The 18,416-nt window shown below is 37.6% G+C and overlaps 1 protein-coding gene across 2 annotated transcripts in view; it reads left to right on the top strand.

Annotated features, from left to right (window-relative positions):
* CERS6 (ceramide synthase 6) overlaps nt 1-18,416 on the top strand; it is a 322,839-nt gene that overhangs the window by 92,483 nt on the left and 211,940 nt on the right. For both annotated transcript variants that reach the window (XM_004032744.5, XM_019022614.4), the window contains exons 2-3: nt 3,029-3,134; nt 16,746-16,876. In XM_004032744.5, coding sequence (XP_004032792.2) covers nt 3,029-3,134; nt 16,746-16,876 — 237 coding nt within the window. The remainder of the gene's footprint in view (nt 1-3,028; nt 3,135-16,745; nt 16,877-18,416) is intronic.

Here is an 18,416-nt window from a genome sequence, read left to right on the forward strand (position 1 = left end):
GGAGAGGGATGCACATGTTACACCAACTCTTCTGTGGGAAGTGTGGCCACAGCATTCTGGGGGGCCATTGGGTTGGATAGGGGAGCTGGAAAGGTTTGGGCCCTTAGAGAAGGCCAGGTGTTGATGAGCTTAGACCCCGATCACACTGCTGGTGTGGACTCACTGTGGACCAGCACCAGGCCTGGGGTTTGAGGATGAGAGTCACCACAATTTTATGTCCATATGGTACCCTCTGCTTTTCCTTTTAACTGTGGCAAAATACCAGACGGGGGACACTTTTGTCAGTGCACTTGGTGCTGGGAACAGTTGGACGAAGGGTAAACTGGGGCAAGTGGTTACTCGACCAGATGTGCCTGGTTTTTTTCAGTGCCTATCCTGACATCTGGTCTCTTTTTTCTGCTTCTGCTTGGTATACTTTCACAACTTGAATACACATGGCTTGTTTCAGTGTAGCTGAGGCTGGTGAACCGCTGGGCCCAGGAAAGTCATGGTTTGTAAATGCTATGATATGAAACCTTACCCATGGCTCCTGTCAAACATTTTAGGCAAAGAGACTCTATGATATGATTTTTAAATACATACATGTATTTGTAGAAACACATACATGTACATATATAATTATAATAATTTTTTCACATATGAGGAGATTAAGGCAGAGAGAGATTAATTCCTGTAGCTAAGTCTCCATAGCCAGATAGCAGCAGAAATAATTCCCACCCTATCCTTTGGACATTGCTGTAAAAATATGTTAACAAAGTATCATATTTATTTGATAATTTTGATTATTGAAATTTGATAAGTTGTCAATTAAGTGGTATGCTGTTGCATTCATTCTTGGAATTTAAAGAAAATAGAGTTTTAAAAGTGGTTTGAAGCTTAAAAAGAGAAGGAGAGATGTATACATTATGTTGTATAACAAATACTAAAAATTTTTTTTGATTTTTTTTTTTTTGGCTGATAACAGAGGTGAGGAAGTTGAAGAGACAGTGTTGAGTAAATTTCTTGACTCCCCTACTGCCTGCCCATGCATTGTGACAGGGCACACAGAGAATGTCTGCTAACTTGTCCGCAGCACTCAACACCATGATAGCAACAACGAAACATATTTACTGAAGACAACCAGTTGATTAAATGTCTTGACCCCCTCCTGTGTATGCACAGGCATTGTCACAGGGCATACAAAGAGGAAATGATCAGCTTCTGCATTGAGACTCTGTGCTATTTGGATGAAGAAAGAAGACTGTACTGGAACAGCAGGCTGTTACAAGGATGATGATGACAAAGTCGGAAGGGAATGTGAACACAATGTGTCAGAGGTGTGGGAAGGGGAGGATGAGGGAGGGCGGGGAGGAGTCCAACTGGAAAGACTAGAAGGAAACCATTGGAACAGTTGTGTCCTTCACACCAAATGCATTTTGTGGTCTTACTGTTTGCTTTTGCTGGACCGTATGTCTTTTCACCCCGCTCTGTTGTACCTTATGATGAGGGGCAAATAACCACAAAGCAGGAAACCTTGTCAAGGAAACAAGTTCTAGACTCTGTCTTGTGGTCATTGCCCACTAAATTCCTTCTTTCATCACTATAGCCATAGCCCCATGATTATCATTTATAGAGAAGGGCCAGAGTCGTTAGGAAAAGGTTATACTTACTGCCAAGAAGGTAGGGATGTAGGTAATGCAGCTCAGAAAATTTTACATTAAACAGAATTCAGAATGTAGAAATTTGGGGAAAACTCCAGTTTCTAGAGGATTTGTATATCGGGAAGGGGTGATTCTTCTTTCTTCCCAACTTTGTCCCAGAGAGCCCAGTGTGCCAGGTATTACGCTGCATTTTCTGTGTCTTATCTTTCCTGGTTTAGGCTTGCACGTGTACAGTGTTCCATTTTCCTGTTTAAATAAATTTCTTCACTTTTACTTGAAATAGGACCCAGTAGGATATTATGTGGTACTTTATATGTAAGTTTCATTGGTCCTACTTTAAAAACAAAAACCTTTGTCTACTGTTCTTTAATCTCATCAACTATTATTAAGGAAGCTTCATCTAAGATTTAATTATGGTCTGTTTTGCATATTTATCAATTGTTGCCTTTGACTAACAGTGAATTAATTTGGGTAATACTTTCACATGATATGAAATTATTCTGTATTGGTAGAAAATATTAAATGTTACTACTGAAAATGAATATTTACAGAGTTTTATTTCTTGAGCATTTAGTCTAAAACAACTTTTAATTTTTTTTTTTTACACAGTTTTATTAGCAATGTCCCCACACCTTTGGGGCCCCATGCACTTCACCTGCTCCCCTTCAGCACCTCATTCACACAGCAAATGCGACCAGAAAGAAGCCTCAGTCCTCCCATTCCTCTTGACGTAGGCATTGGCTTAGGATAAAAACAGTTTTGTGGATGTTCATAAACACTTGCGACTTTTCATCTTGTCTGGGACATCATGCCCTTTGACATCCTTCATTACTCTTTATGAGAAACAAGCAAATAACCACAAAGCAGAGAATTTTAAGAAGCCATAAGGGATTGGGGCTGAATTTAGCACACTTTGATTATAGAGACGAAAATTGCCAAGATTATGACTACGGGTGGTCAAAGCGCTCTCTCTGCATGCATAATTAGATGCTTAGTAAACGTTTTCTCACAGTAAAAATATGACATGACTATTGCTCTGTGTAAGAAGAGTATAAGTTATATCATTTTGAAATCATTGTTTTATTTCTATCTTATACACTTATATTTTCATCTCATAGTCTTTCTAGCTTTGTCTCATTAGAACTTGAGGATTGGAGGGTTTAAATGTTTTAAAAGGATTTCTTTTTTAATGTTACTGCTGGGGGCTAACAGAGAGAAAAACGGTTAAGTCTGCCTTACAGTACTGACAGGAGTGTTGACAATGTACACCCATGAAATCCTACCAACACTTTATTGGGATAATTGAGTAATGTGTAACTGGTGGCATTAAGAATCACATAGAAAGGATAAATTCTGACCTTCTACCTTTTTCTTTTTGTAATTTTTAGATTTGTAGCCAAACCGTGCGCCATAGCCCTCAACATTCAGGCCAATGGACCACAGATTGCTCCGCCCAATGCCATTCTGGAAAAGGTCTTCACTGCAATTACAAAGGTAGGATTGTCCTTTCCTGGGGTATAGATTGTCCCCGGTCACCATTCTCAGCCTGCTGTCATTCAGTTTGTCCCCTTCTGGGTTTGGAGAATGAACTTTTGCCTAGCCTTATGCCGGAGAAGATGTTGTCAGAAGGAATGCAAGCATAGTAGAAGCGGAATGAAGATGGGCTTGTCTTAGACCTGGTAGTTTACGCTCAAGTTGATTTTTAGTAGCTTACCTGAGAATAGTCTTGACTAAATAATGATTAGTCTAATTCTGTGCCTCTTTTAATCACATGTGAAGCAAGATGTGACTAGAAGCAAGATGAGGGCTGGGAGGGACTTTGTGGAGGTGACTGGGTAGAGCTGAAGAATGTGATTTATGTGTGTGCGAAAAAAGGGACCTCTTGGCTTGTAGCATTGTCCATAGATTCTAGGAGCTGTGATAAGTAGACAAATGTAAACAAAAACAACAAGAAGGCATAACTGCAGGATAAAAGATTGTACCATGAAGTTATGGAGAAGGAGGGTCAGGAGAGTCTTAAGTGAAGAGATAGGTTCACTGTGGAGAAGAAAAGGGAGGAGATACTCAATCTGGTGGGAGCTGAAGCCCAAACTAGGAGTGGGAAGAAGGGAGCGGGAGAGAAGCGGGGAGAAGAGACCACGTCTCCTGCCTCTGCCCCCGTCCCAAGTTCAGATCTCCTTCAGAACAAAGAGGGAGGAGAAAGCTGGAAGTCAGAAACCCTCAGTTGAAGGCCATAGGAAAATAAAGCAAATTACCGAGTTTTTATGTATCTTACCTCATTCTTGTTTGGACAAGAAAGAAGAAAAGATCAGGAGAAATACAACATTCTATGAGAAGTATTGTGTGTTCATATATTAAATGGCTCATTTTCTCCCTTTCATTTTTCTGGGAGAATTACCCAGACTTCCAAGATGTGATTTGACAGAATTAAGCAAATTCTATTTCTTTTCTTGGTATTTGTGTTTCTAGCCATTTGTACTAGCTATCTCGTCTTACAACTATTAATTCAGATATCCAAACACTTTTATCTATTTTATGGTCTTCATTTCTTCCAAAATTCTCTAGAGTTTTTCCCTCTGTCCTTTTAAAAATGTTTTTCCCTCAAAAAATTAAGAAAGTACCAGGTGTTTTTCATATCTCTGCTAGGAAGAAGAGAAGAATGAATGGAATTTTAGGAAAAGCTCTTTTGATGGTTTTTATGGGGTAATTTCAGATTGCCAGGTTCCTGTCTGAAGGGACACATATCTTACGGTATTTAAAAGAAAAAAATATAAAGAAAAAGCTTGCATTTTCATTTAGTGTATCAAATTACTTAAGTGAAACAACTTTTTCCCTCTTAAAAAAGCAGGTGTGTAGGGACTTCTCAGGTTCATTTGTAAGTGTGATTATAACATATTTGGAGTCTCTTTGTGAACTACTCTAAGTACATTAAATGTACAGTATTCTAAATGAATAATAAAATGAGGTTTTTTTTTTTTTAATTTTGTTTTTTGTTTTCTCCACATTTGATGCCTCTCCTTAAATATCCTGCAGTGGATGTTTCACTTCCCTTGCCTTATGTTTTTTACAGTTACTGGAGAAATTTCCTCCATAAAGGTAATAAAAAGATTTTGCAGCCAGGTTGACTTTTCTAAAGAATACTTGCTTTGGCTGGGCGTGGTGGCTCACGCCTGTAATCCCAGCACTTTGGGAGGCTGAGGCGGGCAGATCATGAGGTCAAGAGATCGAGACCACCTTGGCCAACATGGTGAGACCCCATCTCTACTAAAAATACAAAAATTAGCCAGGCGTGGTGGCGGGTGCCTGTAGTCCCAGCTACTCGGGAGGCTGAGGCAGGAGAATGGCTTGAACCCAGGAGGCGGAGGTTGCAGTGAGCACAGATCACGCCACTGCACTCCAGCCTGGCAATGGAGCAAGACTCTGTCTCAAAACAAACAAACAAACAAAAACAAATACTTGCTTCTAGCTAATTTGAATGATCATATTCTTTTAGTTTCCAAGGTGAGTCCTTTGGAGGTTTTTACATGATTAAAACAGAAGCGTCATGTAAAATATAAATGCAGCAAAAGTTGGAACTGTTTTCCCTTGTATTCTTTGTAGTTCTCCGGTCTTAATTGTGATATGAAATGTAACCAGTCAGTTGACTGGAATAGAAGGGGCAGGACTTGGGAGAGCTTGAACAAAGTGTGCGTTTGTGTGTGTGTGTGAATGATCATCCAGTATCCTGGCCTTACCATGGTTTGAGCTGCCTTTTTGTAGAAGGGCATGATTATAATCCTTCAAGTGTGAGAGACGTACCCTTAAAATCTCTGTATATGACTGGCTACATAGTTTGTGGGGCCCAGTACAGAATGAAAATGTGGGACCCCTTGTTCAAAAAGCACAAAAAAAAGTGCCATTAAGCATACAAAAACATAAAGCTTTTTCCTTCCTCCCTCAGTCTTTCTCTACTTGTCAAGGTGTTTTTTTGTTTGTTGTTTTTGGTTTTGAGACAAGGTCTCACTCTGTTGCCAAGGCTGGAGTCTAGTGGCATAACTGTAGCACACTGCAGCCTCAAACTCCTGGGCTCAAATGATCCTCTTGCTTCAGCCTCTCAAGTAGCTGGAACTACAGGTGTGGGCCACCACACCTGGCTAATGTAAAAAAGTTTTTTGTAGAGATAGGGCCTCACTATGTTGCCCAGGCTGGTCTTGAACTCCTGGCTTCAAGCAATCCTCCTGCCTCAGCCTCCCAAAGTATTGGGATTATAGCTGTGAGCCACCATGCCTGGTCAAGGTGTTTTTTATTTGTCGTGTAATGTCATGTTCCCTAGTGGCATGGGGAGACTCTTGGGGAAAGGGCAGACCCTCACAGGTAGCTGGTGGCCCCACCCTGTGACTTAGTGTGCACATGACCCACCAGCTGCCAGGTTTCCCTTTTCTCCAGCCACTGGCTGACACACTGTACCTTGGTCAGGGGAGCAGAGAAATACAGTCAGGCCTCTCTCCAGGCCCACTGCCCCAACCCATGGGTGATGAGTGACCTTCAAATGCATTGCAACCTCTATGCCCAGATCCAGGGGTACACAAAAGGCTCAGCCCTACTGAGTCGCCCACCACATGCACTGGGGTAGCTGCCTCTATCCTTTCTGAAACTCGACCCCCCACTCTCTGTGTTTGCACTCGGCCCTCTACTGGGGGCTGAAGGCAGCAGCAGTCACTAGGAAGTGGGGAGACAGGGAGGCTGGTGGGTGCTACAAGCCAGGGGATGAGGAACTGGGCAACCACACACACATCTGGCGGAAGTGGTGGGACTGTGTTTGAGCCAAGAATCCAAGCTCCTGGCACATGCTCCTTTGCCCCATTGGACTTCGTTATAATAAGCACAAATTCCATGATAAAACTGTTAAGAATTTCAAGATGGTGACTGCAGGGTTTCCAACCCCAAATGTGGACCCTTCTGAATGGGGGTCCCTGTGTGACAGCACAGGTCACATGCCCTGTCTGGTTCTCCTTTGTGAAATTATTAATAGCTGAAAAATTTGAACCCTTATATATTCTGTAGCAGTCTTTCCTTTTGAAGTAACACCTGTCTTCCTGTTGCCTGTCTCTCTCTCCTCCCCCATCCCCTGTCTAAAATTTTATAAACACTTTATAGAAACTACTCCTATTGTAAATGTCAATTAGAAGTCTTGGTGTTTGAGCCACTTACACCTGGATATTTGTGTTGGAACCTCAGCTCTGCTGTGTCCCGTCATTGTGGCCTTGGGTGAGTTTCTTAACGTCGCTAGGCTGTAGATAGCTCATTTGTAAAAATCTTTGAATAACCGTCTCACAGGCGTTCATGAGGGTTAAATAATCATGAAGCTCATTTGTAAAAATCTTTGAATAACCATCTCACAGGCGTTCATGAGGATTAAATAATCATGTAAATCATTCAGTAAATGATATAGCATCTTTTGTCTCATTGGTTCCCATATTTTGATTTGCATTTAAGATTACCTGAGGGTTAAAATGTAGAGTGTTACGTCATGTTTCTATAGATTCTGCTCAACTGTATTGGAATGGGACCAAAACTTCTACAATTATGGATTGTCAGACCCATTCAAATGAACAGAATGATTATTTCTCTTTAGTTAATATTTTTGAGCTCATGTTTCTTAACTGGTTATGTTGTTTCTTAACTGGTTATATTCAGAATTATCTGGGTAAATATGCTTTTAACTTTTGGGGATTCTCCTACCATATTATTTGTACATACCTATGATACTAACTACCTAACTTTTCTAATCAAATCAGTGCTTAAGCCATGGGGGTGAGAATATATGTCAGGTATAAAGCCAAGTTTTATGATCCAGGGAAATAATAAAATTAACTTTTGGTATGTTAGAGTAAATTTTAAAGTGATAGGCAGATTTCCTACAATTTGTTTTTCCTAATTCTCCTCAATAATCTATTTCTTTTCATTTTTATTTTATACTTTCCTTCTTCACCTCCCAGTACTGGTTAAGATTAATGTTATTAATATTAACCTAGGTGTTTGTAATATATGAATGTTTATGTGAGTCTCCATTATTCATTTCTTTGCCTGGAAATCTTTCAAAAAAACTTACGGAGAATAATAAGGAAAGAACAATAAGAAACCCCCACCCTACATACAGAGTATACACACACACACACACACACACACACACACACACTACACACACAAACACAGAGCAAGAAAGAAAAAAAATGAAAGAAAATCTCACAAATGTCTTATTTGGCAAATTAGGAGATGCATATCTCTAGATTTCAAAACATATAAAGGCTACCTAGATTGGGCAGAAACCAAGTATGAGGAAGTGAAAAGCGTGAAGTGTGTCTGGAGGGCCCTGTGGGGGTGGGTGTCAGTAAAGCCAGCACAAAAGCACTTCTCAAGAGTTGAGAAGACAAAAGAACCACCTACTGTTTGCAACAATAGGTGCAGGAACAGGTGAGCCAGGCTGGCAAGAGTGGAGGAGGGACACATAAAGCCACGTGGAGGGTATGTTTTCAGGAGTCCATCTCCCTTCATGGCAGCCAGACTGGAAGAGCATCCTTCCTGCTCCCCATACTGGAAGTAGCAGGTCAAGAAAATTCAACTAATTCAAAGATGGTTAATAAAGAAGCAACTCACACAATATCAAAGACAATAAAAAGAAAGTATAGCAACTCCTGTTAACAAAATTTTCACTAGAATAATGAGGCTAAAGAGGCAAATGAAAACTGTGATTAAATATTTTACCATAAATTAAAAAAAATGAAGCAGTAACTCTGTGAAGGAAGATCACAAAGAAGAAATATAAGAACTAAAGAAAGAAATAGTTGGTCAACAAGAGGAGGTGGAATGTGAGCTGGTAGAGTTCAGAGAAAAGTACCAAATCCATCACAGAAAAAAAGACAAAATTGGGAATAAGGCAGGAAACACTAGTCACTGCAGAAAACTCAGCAAAGAATATGGAAGATAGAAAGAATAAAACCGAATTAAATGAAACAAACCAAAAAGAGCAACAAAATGGATATATAGGCCAAGCAGATCCAGCATCTCTGTAATAGGAATCCCTTAAGGAAAAGCAAAATAAAACAATGAATTAAAACAACTTCTGAGATATAATTCAAGATTTTTTCCTAAGATAAATGGAGGTTTATTTTAATATGTTAATAAAAATATAGTGAAAATGGGCCCAGAAAGTTCAACACTAAAACTTACATTGTTAAAGTTGCTGGACTTAATAAGTAAAGAAATACTTCACTGAGCAGCTGGGCAAAAAATCAGATCTCTTTTTTTAGGGAAAATGTTATGTGATTGTAGGCCTTTCTATAGTAACATTTTCAATATTCCCAAGGAAAATGTGAACTAAGAATTTTATATCTAGCCAAATTGTTTTTACTCTGTAAAGGTTATAGACATCATGTTAGACATCTTTGAACATGAAAAAATTTAGGGATATTATTCCATGAGTCTTTCTTGAGGAGACTCTATTAAATCATTAATTTTAGCTGACCAAGAGATCACTTGGAATGTTTGTAAGTTTTGAATATATTTAAACTGTAGTACTAAGAAAGAAATCTAAGGAATGGTGACAGACAGAATGTTAATGTTCTGGGTTCTCACAGTGTAGAAATGATACAGCAATAACTGAGTAGAAGGGGAAGAAGGTGGGAGGCAGAATCAGTTCACTGATTGCATGATCTCTCAGAGTTGGGAGTCAAAGCATATCAGTGAAAGCTGGCAAATCATTACAAGTATACGCATATTTAATAGTACCAGAGTAAATGCTAAGAAAGATAATATTATTGACTATTGTAGTATTGGGTGGTGGAGGAGAAGGAAATAAGGCTACTTTGATGAGGTGGAGGAAATAAGGCTACTTTAAATATTGCTCATTTGAATTATTAGAGATGGAAAAGAGAGAGTCATATGGATAACCACCAGAACAAAAATTACTCCCAAAAGGAAAAAAAAAACAAAACATGTAGTGAAATGTTTTTTAAAATCATCAAAATGGAAAGTAGAACATAATTAGAAAGAATAAACAAACTTATAATCATATTAATACACATAAATGGACTTAATTCATCTAATAAAAACTAATTCAGGCTTTGGTTATTGGTATGGGTCGAATTATTTTCCTCCCCAAAATGTATACATTGAAGTCTTGATCCCTAGTACCTCAGAATGTAACCTTATTTGGAGATAGGATCTTTACAAAGGTAAATTAGTTAAAATGGGATTATTATGGTGGGTCCTAATCCAATATGTCGGGTGTCCATATACAAACGGGACAATTGGACACAGAGATAGGCATGAGGGAAGATGCTGTGAAGAAACACAGGGAAAAGACAGCCATCTGCAAGCCAAGGAGAGAGGCCTGGTACAGATTTTTCCCTCACATCCTTCAGAAGGAGCAAACCATTCAACACCTTCATCTGGGACTTAACAGCCTCCAGAACCATGAGACTATACACTTCTGTTGTTCAGGGAACTTTGTTACAGCAGCCATAGAAAAACAATGCAGTCATGAAAAAAGCATGTGAGGAGCACCTTAAGACAAAGTAGTAATAAATGTTGAAAATAAGAGCATAGGTGAAGGTATACAGGCACATATAAATAACAAAGTAGGATTTGTAAAAGCATTAAATGAAAGGAAGAATTGGCTTTTTATTGTCAGAGGATACAATTCATGATGAAGATAAAATAGTTATGAATCATATATGTATTAAATATTAGTGTGTCTGTATATTCACAAAAAGGAATTGAAGAAAAAATGGAAACACAATAGAAAGATTCTGATTTACCTCTGAGGTGTGATAGAGTCAGTGAGAAAATATAAAATAGAATATAGAAATTCTAAGGAGCATAATTAGGAAGATCTAAGGGGGTACATTTATAATCCTATATTCTGAATGTAGAGACTGTACTTTCTTTTCAAGTAGCTATTAAATACTTACAAAAATTGATGCTGTATTATGTTAAAAAACTATAATTTTTAAAAATTAGGCATGATTTAATACCAGAAATTAGAAAACAGAAAAATCAGAAAACAAAACCTCTTCCTCCTGAAAATTTATAAATACTGTCTTATTAACTCTTGGGTAAAATTGAAATTTCAGAATATTTAGAAAACATTGGTAATGAAAGTGCTATCTTTATGTGCTATGCTGCAAAAGTGCTCATTGAAAACTCATACAGATATGAAAAAAATAGCCATTTGGTTAAACATTAGAACAAGAACAACAAAATGAATGGAGATAAGCAGAAGGAAGAAAATAATAACGGTAAGCTAAAATCAATGAGTTAGCAAAACTATAATTTTAACTTATATAAAAAAAATTAATCCCCAAATCCTTCATTTATTTATTTTTGTTTTACCAAAGGCAGCTAAATCGACTAAGAAAAAAAAAGCAAGCACAAATAAACGTTATGATCAATAACCACAGAAACAGGAAAATTAAGAGAGTGGGGCAGATGTAATAGAAAAACTTGACTAAAAAATTTATTCTAGGAAAGTATAATTGACTCTGTATGTGTGTGTGTGTGTGTGTGTATGTAAAGATCAAATTAAAAGAACTAAACTGCAAAAGAGTACCAGGCTCAGATGCTCTCACAAAAGATTTTGTTTTTCATTAACCCAAAGCATTTATTGAACATGTAGGTATATATTTTTTTCTTTGCCCAGGTGATTAGCATTTTAAAGATATAAAGGCCTAAATTCATACCTATAATATCAAAAATGATATGTGCTCTTTCTCCTTGTTTATTGTGAATATTTAAGATGTGCAATACAATGTTTCAGTATATTTACACATGGTGACATGGTTACTATAGTCAAGCAAATCAATATGTCATCTCACAAAAAATTCTAACACACTCTTAACAGGAGATAATTCTCTTAAACTGTATCAAAGCATAGAAAATTAAGAAACCCATCCAGCTCTCTTTTAATGTAACAATAAGACATTAACATCAATGCCTGACAAAAATTTCATTAAAAAACAAAAGCAAGACTAGAGACCAAATTTTGTTGTTAATATTGATAAAGAAATCCTAAATAAAAAATTAGTGAACTGAACCTAGTAACACATTAAAAGAATTATTTATAATTGGATATAAAAATCTATATAATTCATTTTATGAGTAGATCTAACGAGAAAAATACATCACACTCCATGGATGCTGAAACCTGACATCTTTTTGATTAAAATAAATTGTCTAAGTGGGGATAGGTGGTTTCTGCTACATGACAGATGTATTTGTATCATAGTCCCAAACCTTGCCCCTTACTTTCTATATCTATATTTCTATATTGTGCCAAATTTTACATTGAACTAGCAAGAAAAAGAAAATAAAGTCATAAAAATTGGAAAGTAGGTGACAAAACTATTGCTATTGTGAAGAATTATTCATACATAAAGAAGTATTTATTGAGTCTTGCTATAATCTAGGAATCAGTGAAAAAGGATACTAAAAATTTATTTTGTTTGTGGAGCCTACATTTCAGTAATATGCTATTATATTATTATGTACCTGAAAATGCAGGGAATCTTGTGAAAAACTACCACAGATATAAAATTTTAGTACAAAGTTAATAACCAGAAACCAATAGCTTACATATATAAAAGCAAACAATAAGCATTAAAAGATCTAAGAGGCTGGGCATGGTGGTTCACACCTGTAATCTCAGCACTTTAGGAGGCTGAGGTGGGAAGACCACTTGAGCCCAGGAGTTTGAGAACAGCCCAGGCAACATGGTGAAACTTTGTCTCTACAAAAAATAAAAAAAAAAAAAAAATAGGCATGTCGGTGCACACCTGTAGCTCCAGCTACCTGGAAGCCTAAGGTGGGAGGATCACCTGAGCATGGAGAGATCCTGGCTGCAGTGAGCCGTGATGGCACCACTGTACCCAGCCTGGGCAAGAGAGTTAGACCCTATCTCAAAAAATAAAATAAATAATAATAGATTAAGAAAGTACCTTATTCTCAGTAGAAACCTAAAAGAATAATATAGCTAGGAATAAACATAGCAAGGTATGTGCAAGACCTGGATGAGGAAAGTTTTCAAGCACTCTTGAAGGACACAAAAGACAAATTAAATAAAGATGTTAATTCACCCTATGTTATGATCTTAATGAAATAGTATCATCTTCTTGAAAATACTAACAGGGTTCCTTGTGTGACCATTTGTTTATTTTGAAAATAGATAAGCTAATTCTGAAATTCATTTAGAAAAAGTATAAAGATTTCTGAGAAAACTAACTGTATAGTACTGGTACTGGCGCATTAATAAAGAGACCAATGGAAGAAAAGATTTGGATTTTTGATGGAAAAGATGAATGGTATATGAGTAGCCATCTGGAAACAAATAAAGTTAGATTCATTCCTCATACTCAATACCAATATGTATTCCAAATGTACTAAAGATTTGAATATAAAATTCAAAACTCTACATTTATTAAAAGGAAACCTGGGAGAATCTTTTGAACATTGGGAATGAGGGAGGCTTTGCTAATTATGACTCCAAATGTAGAAACTATAACAGAAAAGATTGATAAATTCAAATATATTTTTATCAAATTTCTGGAAGTAAAACAAGCAAAAAACATCATAAGCAAATTCTAAAATGCAAATGACATCCTGGAAAAAAGTATGCAGCTTTTGGTACAGAGAAGGGTTTAATCACCCTAACAAATGAAGATGCCTTACAAATCAACAAGGAGAATACCAAGGAATCATGAAAAAATAGGCAGTAGATATGAATATACTCTTCATAAAAAAATGGAAATACAGTTGATTTTTGAAACACATGATAAAATGCTTCTCTCATAAAAAGGAAATTGAAACTGAGATCCTGTTTTATGTATTAGACTGGAAAAAATGGAAACGTCTGATATCATAGTCTATTGAAGAGGCTTTGGAAAATGGGCACTCTTGCTTGTGAGTATAAATTGGTAAAATCACTAGTAAGAATAACTTTTCAATTTCAAAATTATATTACAAATGCATAGACCCCTTCGATCTACAACTTTCACTTTCAGGAACTTAGAGAGAAACATGTATAAAATGGCCCAGGTAAGGTTATTTATTGTAGCATTGTTTATAGAACAAGCTCAGAAGCTGCAAAATGTCCATTAATAGCAGAATGGAGAAGTAAATTATGGTATATCTTTACAGCTGTACAAAAGAATAAGGGTGTTCTATATATAGTGAAAAGGAAATATTGCAATATACATTGTAAGGTAAAAAACCCAAAGCCCAGAAAAATGTCTGTAGTATGGAACTATTTTTGTGACAAGGGGCGATACAAAAATATATATTCAAGTTTGCTTATATTTGCATAAATATTGGAAAGAAACTGATTTAGGCTGGGCGCGGTGGCTTACGCCTGTAATCCCAGCACTTTGGGAGGCCGAGGCGGGTGGATCACAAGGTCAGGAGATTGAGACCATCCTGGCTAACATGGTGAAACCCCGTCTCTACTAAAAATACAAAAAATTAGCAGGGTGTGGTGGCTGGCGCCTGTAGTCCCAGCTACTCTGGATGCTGAGGCAGGAGAATGGTGTGAACCCAGGAGGTGGAGCTTGCAGTGAGCAGAGATTGCACCACTGCACTCCAGCCTGGGCGACAGAGCAAGACTCTGTCACAAAAAAAAAAAGAAACTGACTTAATAATAACTATGGTTATCTGATAAGAAACTGATTTAATAATAACTGTGGTTATCTGACAAGAAGGGGAGAATAGGGATTGAAAGAGCCAGGACAAAGTTGGAAGGTGAAACTTTGGATAATTTTAAATTTTTGCACCATATGAATTTTTTCTTTATTAATAAACTAAGAAAATAAATTGAAATTAAAAATGAATTCCATTAGGATAATGGTGTAGCCAGGGTATATTGTAGGCAATGATTTTTCTCCTTCCCGTATTTTTGATTAAGAGAGACATCAAAGGTGAGTGTAGATGGTGTCGTTACTACTACTAAAAAAAAACCCCAAAAAACCCCAAAGTTGGCAAATAACATAGGCACAAGGTCAGCACATTTTGTACCCTAAAGTGATTTGCTGTGTTTTCTGGGTGTGTGTCTGTTCTAGTCAGTTCTGACTGCTGTAACAGAATACTATCAACTGGGTGGCTTAAACAACAAATATTTATTTCTCACAGTTCTGGAGGCTGGAATTCTGAGATCAGCATGCAGATGTGGCTGACCTCTTGGTGAAGGTCCTCTTCCTGGTTGGCACATGGCCATCTTCTCTTGTAACCTCACATGGAACAGATTGAGAGAGACAGAGAGCATGCAAGCATGGGCAAGCTCTCTAGTGTCTCTTCTAATAACTTCTAATCTAATCCGAGAGGTTCACCCTCATGATCTCATTACCTCTCAAAGGCTCCAGCTTCTAATACCATCACAATGGGCATGTGGGTTTCAACATACAAATTTTGGGGAGCTCAGCATTCAGTCCATAGCACTGACCCCTTGAGCTGCTTGAGCTGCTTTTAGGAAGGTATTTTTTATATATATGTGTGTATATATATATATATATGTGTGTATATATATGTGTGTGTATATATATATGTGTATATATATGTGTGTGTGTATATATATGTGTATATATATATGTGTGTGTGTGTATATATATATATATATATATATATATATATATATGTATATATTTCACCCTTATTACTTGAAGTTTGGTCATGGTGCCTTCTCCTTACCCCTATTTTTCCTGATCACTAACATTAAAGCATTAGTATCAAATCAAAGAAAGATTAAATAAACATAGTTAATATTAAGCAAAGATATAATAAAGGAATGGAGCTCACGTGGCTTAGTTTTGTTGGGTAGTAGATCACCCTCATGTGATTGTTGGTTAGACATTCTCTAACACATTGAATAGAGGGGAGGGATAGTGTATTAGTCCATTTTCACACTGCTGATAAAGACAAACCTGAGAGTGGACAATTTACAACAAGAAGGAAATGTGTTGGACTTACAGTTCCACATGGCTGGTGAGACTTCACAATCATGGCGGAAGGTGAAAGGCATGTCCCATATGGTGGCAGACAAAAGAGAACTTGTGCAGGGAAATTCCCCTTTTTAAAACCATCAGATCTTGTGAGACTTATTCACAATCATGAGAACAGCACAGGAAAGATCTGCCCCCATGATTTAGTACCTCCCCCGCTGGGTCCCGTGGGAATTCAAGATGAGATTTGGGTGGGGACATAGCCAAACCATATCAGATGGGAAAGAGGAAAATTAACATTTACTGAGTTGTACATACAGTTTCACATTTGGTTCTTGTTGCAATATAATTTAGGTTGGTAAACAACCTTTTCTTTTTTTACAGATGAGGAAACTGAGGCTCAGAGAGGTCAATGGAGTGAGGAATTGAACAAGTGCCTGTCATTTCAGGGCCATCTCTTGCCGCTTCACCAAGCGTACTTTTTTCAAGTAATGCATAGTCTTAGTAAAAGACTTGATGTGGGATACAGTTAAAAAGGGATGACCAAGAAAACGAATAGAAGAGGAATGTGTGAAAAATGGGGACAAAGGATATGAGAAGGGGAAGAAAGATAAACTGTGTTTGATAAAATGGTACGTTAGGCTTAAATAAGGCACTTTGGGATTTTTTTCCATGCTTTTTGTCTCTACTACATTATCCTGATATGTGATCATTGGGTGGCATTTTTTGTTGTTGTTGTTGTTGTTGAGAAAGTGAGATATTTGAATGATACCTCTTCGCAAACTTACCTTCAATGGACTCCCTTCCTTTGAAGGCTGATGAGGCTGACTCAGCTTGTTGGATGTTCCATTGAATCTTTGTTGCCCTTCGGGAAGCACATTGCTGATGAGGAGAAGTGCAAGCATTAGAGCAAGATTCATGTTTCTAAATGTTGTTTCATGAGTAACTTCTTTTGTCCTAGTGGTTATTTTTGTTCATGCTGCTAGTAGAAGGCCTCGGTCCTCAGAGGTAAATATAGAAATCTCAGTAGCAGATAGTAAACAATAGGGGGAAAAAAACCTCTCAGATATAGACAAGGGCAGATCTGTTTATAGTGAAAATGAAAATGGATTGAAAATTATTTTTCTGGTACCTTGTTTCATAGCATCCTGATGAAAAGAGATTGGAAGGCCTCTCCAAGCAACTGGACTGGGATGTTCGAAGCATTCAGCGCTGGTTTCGACAAAGACGCAATCAGGAGAAGCCAAGCACGCTGACGAGGTTCTGTGAGAGCATGTAAGTTGCTGTTTTTCTTTTTGAAAGAAAAGGCCTAAGTACTCATGCCAACCCTGAGGTGAAAAATAACAGATCTGTGCAGGCTTCAGCAGCCCTTAAAAAGCTGCAGTCTGGTGGGAAAATAGTTCAGGAAAAACACAGGAAACAGTAGTTTGTAAGAATTTGTGACTTCCACTTTGGATACAGTAAATAAAGTTCACTTCTTAATGGAGTTTTTACAAAGTAAGCATATTATAAAAGGATCTACAATGGTCTTTTTAATCAGTCATCTTTGAAATACAGCATTAAAAGTCGTTACTTTTATAGATGTGGATAGTTTGAATTTTAATAAAGGCAAAGGCAACTTAGGTTCTTCCTACTAATAAAAACTGAGATATTAGGATATATTATCAGAGGGTCGTGACAATCTTCTGTATTCCTGGAGATTTAAGAAATGGCTATATTATATTTCTGGGTGAGTTTAATGAAGCGTTGCTTGAAGTTGGGGGATGGAATTGAAGTCTCTTCCATCTCTGAAATGTGAACTTTATATAGTGTATAAATTATATATCAGTAAAGCTGTTAAATATATTAAAGGACCCACAGAGAGCTCTTCCAGCACAGTGATATTTTGAAGTAGTGATACTTCATGCACTTACCTATAGGAAAACCAGAGAAAAATACATTGAAACATCGAGAACATCCCCAACAAAGGGAAGATGTGCCTGGAGAGTCATTACCGTATGTGGTCTTCATCTTTTGGGTGTAACTGTTCCTATGTCTTCTAACAGTTCCTCAATTTCTTCTTTCGGGAGCTTTTTCCTGACATCTGGTCATTTAAACAATAGTGCTTTCGGCGTAACTCTCTTAGTTGCAGGCCCTTTCTCTTTGGGTTGGAGCTGCATTTTCAGCTTTGGCTTTCAATTATGTGAAAAAAGTATTTCAGTGTGAAGGGGTGACCTTCCTCTCCACACCTGTGGGTATTTCTAGTCGGGTGGGATGAGAGACTGAGAGAAGAAATAAGACACAAAATATAGAGAAACAACAGTGGGCCCAGGGGACCAGCACTCAGCACACCAAGGACCTGCACCGGCACCAGCCTCTGAGTTCCCTCAGTTTTTATTGATTATTATTTTCATTATTTCAGTAAAAAGGAATGTAGTAGGAGAGCAGGGTGATAATAAGGAGAAGGTCAGCAAAAAACATGTGAGCAAAAGAATCTATGTTAGAATTAAGTTCAAGGGAAGGTACTATGACTGGACATGCATGTAAGCCAGATTTATGTTTCTCTCCACCCAAACATCTCAGTGGAGTAAAGAATAACAAGGCAGCATTGCTGCAAACATGTCTCGCCTTCCACCATAGGGCGGTTTTTCTCCTATCTCAGAATTGAACAAATGTATAGTCGGGTTTTATACTGAGACATTCAGTTCCCAGGGGCAGGCAGGAGACAGTGGCCTTCCAGTATCTCCAACCTGGTGGATACAATCAGCAAAGCCCTCTCAATAAATGAACTTACTGGCAGTTTATGGGAGAAGGATTTATGTATCTGGGCTCCTGG

This window comes from Gorilla gorilla, chromosome 11 (assembly GCF_029281585.2).
Source record: "Gorilla gorilla gorilla isolate KB3781 chromosome 11, NHGRI_mGorGor1-v2.1_pri, whole genome shotgun sequence".
NCBI classification, from domain to species: domain Eukaryota; kingdom Metazoa; phylum Chordata; class Mammalia; order Primates; family Hominidae; genus Gorilla; species Gorilla gorilla.